Genomic DNA, 4,779 nt, shown 5'->3' with positions numbered 1-4,779 from the left:
AAAGCCTACGTCACAATATGGAAGTAAAATCTCAATTAAAAACCATTCTGTTCGATAAGGCTTTTTATTCTGATTGAATCTTTATCCTTCTTGCTGCAAGTTTTGATGTTTTCTTACCCTTCCTCTTGGTTTTACTGCATTTTATTATTCTCATAGTATTTCTCTTTTTAGTTATTTTATTGTATGAAGATAACTAAAAAAAAAAAAGAGAAAATGTGAGTATTTGTTGTTTATTTATCAATCTGAATATACTGCAAGTACAAACGTTTTATCCGCAAATGTTACTCAATTTATCTGCATTGACCTACACAAATGAAAACAACAGTTACTCTAAATTTCCACAGAGTCAGTTTTCATCCGAAAAGTGCGCTCATCGGGCCAACATAAATGCGACTGCAGTTTTAGAGTCACAATCTTGTTCAAAAGAACGGCCTTATGTAGAGAAAACGCTTTGCTGGCACAAGTATATCTGATAAGTGCAATTCTCATGAAGTTTCTCATTTACTTTCAAACTTAAAGCAGAATTTTATCCTGTGGAATGCATGACTAAAACAAGAAGCAAATATACCAGTAAGAACTGAAATATCATCACAGATGGATGCCCACATCTCTCAACATCATGTTTGCATACTGGCGCCACCCAATGCTTACAGTTACACCAATGAGATTTCAGGTGATTTGGTTCAATTCTTGATAAGGATGATACTACTAGTACTACTACAAAAATAGTTCACCCAAAAATGAAATTTATGGCATATTTTAATCACCCCCAAGCCATCCTAGGTGTGTAAGACTTTCTTCTTTCTTACGAACATTTATCCTGGCTCTTCCAAGATTGGCAATGTTTGTATATAGCAGCCATTATTTTATTGAAATCAAATATACTAATCTTTAAAACTAACCTATATGCATTCAAGGGGTTATCGGCATATATTTACGGCATATGTCGAGTCAGAAGTCAGGAAGCCGCTCTTAATATTAAAAGCATACACCACTACTACAGTTTTAGTCAACACAGCTAAACTACTGACATGACATGCAAATGACTTCACCTTTTAGCTGATGCTGGAGATTTGGCCACAATTACAGCATTTCTGTAGTCAGGAATCTGTATAAAAAAAAAAACAAAAAAACAATAAAAATAAATGAGCACATAATTTACATTTTTTGAAAGATGCAGGCATATATAACACACTGATATGTTTATTTCTGACTAACGCTTTCTGACTAAGAAAATATATATATATATATATATATATTCTCTTCTGATCTGATGATGGGCCACCTGCGCTAGTCAGAAATAAACCTATCAGTGTATTATATATGCCTGCATCGGTTAAACCCAGCTTCCGCCCTGCTTTATGTTTTCAAACAAACGTAACTGGTGACATTCATAAAGTGAAACACAGAGTGCCTTTGCCTTGTAATTCGAACTGAAGGCTTTGAAGAGACAAACAGGAAAAACTATCTACAGTAAATCCAGATCTTACGAAAAAGAGACGCAGACAAGTTGCACAAGGACATACTTCTTCCTGTATATATTGTAGTAAAAATGGCGAGGCCCGCAGATTGTCCACTGGAATGTTGAAGAAACCCTGGATTTCCTTTTGATGCAAATCCATTGTAATGAGATGAGTCAGACCTGCTCAAAGCCACAATAAACCAACAGACAAAGCAAATGAGTTGGAGGACTAAAATTAGCCAATATCCACATAAACCTCTAATGAAGGGACAATTATGACTCAGATGGACTCATTTACCTGCTTTACACATCATTGAGGCAAGTAGTTTAGAGACGATGGAGCCTCTCTTCCGCATCTTGCACTGCTTGCTGTAGGGGAAATAGGGAATGACGCCAATGATGTTTCGAGCACAGGACGTCCTGCAGGCATACACCATAATGAGCAGCTCCATGATGGTGGTGTTAACATCTCTGCAGATCAAAATGCAAGAACGGTTTTAAAGACTGGGACTTAGGGAATCTCATTTGCATACATGGAGATTTGCGTATTTAACTTCAGTATTAATGTCAAACTGAGGGTTCATTCGCAGAGTTTGCATAATTCAGCATATTGGCTGCGAGTGGGTTGAGCTATCAAAGTAAAGCAGGGCTCTAGTAGCAAAAAAAAAGATAAATAACAAAAGGAAATCATTTTTAAAATTTTAACTTCAAATTAAAACTTTTTTTTGTTTTTGCTAAATCTCTGAATGTTTTTTTTTATAATGCATGCATTACAGAAAACCATTACAAACAACAAAATTCTGGTATTAATAACATAAATCTCAATTAGACTGTTACTGAAAAATAATCCATCCCTAAGAGTCCATATAATCCAAGTCTATGTGGCGATCAATGTTGATGCTTCAAAGACCAGACAATACGAACAAGTCTGCTCTCCATACAACCTAGTTGATGATTACTTGTGAAGCAATGTGACAAGCATGTAAGAAAAATACTAATATTTTAAACTTTTAACTATAAGTTTTCGGCTGTCATGACCACTGATCATATGGTTTGGCGTTGAGTTGTCTTTGTGATTTTTGAAGTGTTAAAGGGGTCTTATGATTTCAAGATTTCCTTTGTCTTTGGGGTGTTACAAGTTGTTCGTGCATATATAAGATCTGTACTTATATATAAGACCTCCATATATAAGATTACAAAGGCTAAAGTCTGAAACCCAATGAGATATTCTTTATACAAGTTAAGACCACATCTTCTTAAAAAAAACCTCGCTTAAACACCCACCCCCCCAAGAATCTATGTTATCGTGTGTGAATATTTTCTTAACACTGTCTAAATGTTTACAAGTAATAAGGGATAAACGAAAAACCTTTTAAAAAGAGTCTCTCTTTAAAGCTTCTTACTTGGAGACCGTTTGGATGATGAAAACATCTTTGCCACGCACAGACTCTTCGATTTGGACCCGTGTTTCTGTGGGAAAAGAAATGTTACTTTTTAGTTTGGTTCACAGTAAACAGTCAACTTTACAAAACAGACTGGCTATTTAAAAGCTTGCACAAGGACTTAACGGTGCATGAAATGCTGGGAGAATTCCATCACAGTGTCCGCACGTGGGAGCGCAAGCCTATCTCCATTTCACAACACACAAGCATGACCCAAAACAAAGACTGTCGGTTTAATTAGTGAACAGAAGCTCAGATTGCTTATCTGTTTTGTCTACTCTCTCCAGCATGGCATGCAAAGAATGATCAACCACTACAGCAGCGGCCACAGCCATCGGTGTTAGCGAAGATATTCAAAGGAGAGCCGAGACAAAAACAGGCCTTCACCTCTGTTAGCTTCTTGATAGACCTGCACCTTCCCAAGTTCCACACCCAACCGCCTGCACAAAAGCACAATATGATGCAGCACAACAGCTTAAATGCACAACAGATAACTTTATTTTAAGACGCAAATATCAGCCGTCCCAAATCATTTCACACCACAAAATCAAAATAAAAAATTATTAATTTATTTGATTATTCAATTTCAACGCCGCGCCAGCATCAACGCTATTTTCATGACGATCTCGGAGTAAATTACGCAAGGTATACAATTAACAAAAGGTTATAAAATACATTTACGAATTCTAAAATACATTCAGGTGAAAAACACAAAAGACTAGTTATTTAAACAAATAATTATGTTATTTAAATAGTTTTTTTTAAACCTTCAAATTTATTTTGTTCTTTTATATCATGTCAGCCTTAAAAAAAAACAGTTTAAACGTTGATTTACATGACAAAGACGTCCTTAAAAAAAACTTTATAATCTAGAATGGCAGTGTACATAATTTGAATGGTAGNAAAAAAAAAAAAAAAAAAAAACTGTTGTTCTAGCTCATATTCACTCAGTTGGAGAATTAATGCATTTCCACTCTTTCCTAACTACCCAATATAATTTGCATGTTACACCGGCGCTCCAGTGGCAACTTACTCGGCTATCCTCCTCCCTAGCTCTCTGCTGGAGGGGTTGGAGTTGGCCGTGAAGATGACCAGGCCTCCTTTGGCAGCACTCATGTCCTGTGGTTTGGTCTCTACCTCTAGGGACTCAGGCAGTGGCTCCCTGGGCACCCAGGCACTGCTGAGCCCTTCCTATCAACAGGACCACAGGCACACTGTTAGTTTAACACCAGACACTTCCTGCAAAGAACAAAGGGAAGATGGGATGTTTGCACACACTGCAATGATAATAGTAATGGCAACCCGGTATGGCAGTGAGAAATGTGCTCAAGCGCCGACAGACATGATGACTAACCGCTGACACACAACTGGAACAGCATTAAAGTGACTTCTGAGTCTGCGCGGACGCGAATCACGATTCGTGACTGGTGCACTTAACCAGTCTGTCATGACAAACACAGTATGAATTAATAAGTCGAGATCCACGGAACACCGAGGACTCGCAGAGAACAGGACTGTGGGCAAAGTGTCACGTGAATGGCCAAACGTAAGCAAACCACATTCTGCTAAAAAGTTCACCCATTACATTAGTATTGCTGCTAAGCTAAATAAGACACTTATGCCACTGGAAATTTAAAAGGTAAATTTGCAGCTACGTTTATATAAGCGTAATATAATTTGTTTTGTGAGTTTCATTCCGTAAACAAAAAATACTGCCAAATCTCACCAGTTTGATCTTTTAATCGATCCCTTCGCGTGGTTTACTGATCACTTGCAACAATGTGAACTTTGCTACCCTCGAGAAATACCCAAGATGGCCGCTAGACGCACTACTTTTCAAAATAAAAGCCCGTACTTTGTAAAAAAATAAAATAA

At 37.2% G+C, this 4,779-nt stretch overlaps 1 protein-coding gene across 2 annotated transcripts; it reads right to left on the bottom strand.

Moving 5' to 3' along the window:
* Positions 1–869: 869 nt before the first annotated feature.
* LOC122353660 (phosphoribosyl pyrophosphate synthase-associated protein 2-like) lies at positions 870–4,670 on the bottom strand. 2 transcript variants are annotated; one of them, XM_043251533.1, is made up of 7 exons: positions 4,631–4,670; positions 3,938–4,143; positions 3,292–3,344; positions 2,866–2,932; positions 1,761–1,933; positions 1,527–1,642; positions 870–1,108 (listed from the first exon to the last, which is right to left on the bottom strand). In XM_043251533.1, exons 2-7 carry the CDS (start codon positions 4,018–4,020, stop codon positions 1,049–1,051), a joined length of 552 nt encoding a protein of 183 aa, XP_043107468.1. In that variant the 5' UTR covers positions 4,021–4,143; positions 4,631–4,670; the 3' UTR covers positions 870–1,048. The 2 variants fall into 2 exon arrangements, with proteins under 2 accessions (XP_043107468.1, XP_043107469.1); XM_043251534.1 differs by having other exon boundaries at positions 872–1,108; positions 3,938–4,095.
* Between the last annotated feature and the right edge of the window lie 109 nt (positions 4,671–4,779).

Source organism: Puntigrus tetrazona, chromosome 11, assembly GCF_018831695.1.
Source record: "Puntigrus tetrazona isolate hp1 chromosome 11, ASM1883169v1, whole genome shotgun sequence".
NCBI classification, from domain to species: domain Eukaryota; kingdom Metazoa; phylum Chordata; class Actinopteri; order Cypriniformes; family Cyprinidae; genus Puntigrus; species Puntigrus tetrazona.
Note: the sequence above shows the minus strand (reverse complement) of the source record. Positions and strands in the feature narration are given on the sequence as shown.

What these genes read in the sequence shown, in the direction of transcription:
- LOC122353660 (XM_043251533.1), bottom strand. Translation starts at nt 4,020, where the DNA reads ATGAGTGCTGCCAAAGGAGGCCTGGTCATCTTCACGGCCAACTCCAAC. An exon ending in CTAGGGAGGAGGATAGCCGA is followed by an intron (nt 3,345 to 3,937) that starts GTAAGTTGCCAC and finishes GCTTTTGTGCAG; the next exon opens with GCGGTTGGGTGTGGAACTTG. An exon ending in ATCATCCAAACGGTCTCCAA is followed by an intron (nt 1,934 to 2,865) that starts GTAAGAAGCTTT and finishes TTTGATCTGCAG; the next exon opens with AGATGTTAACACCACCATCA.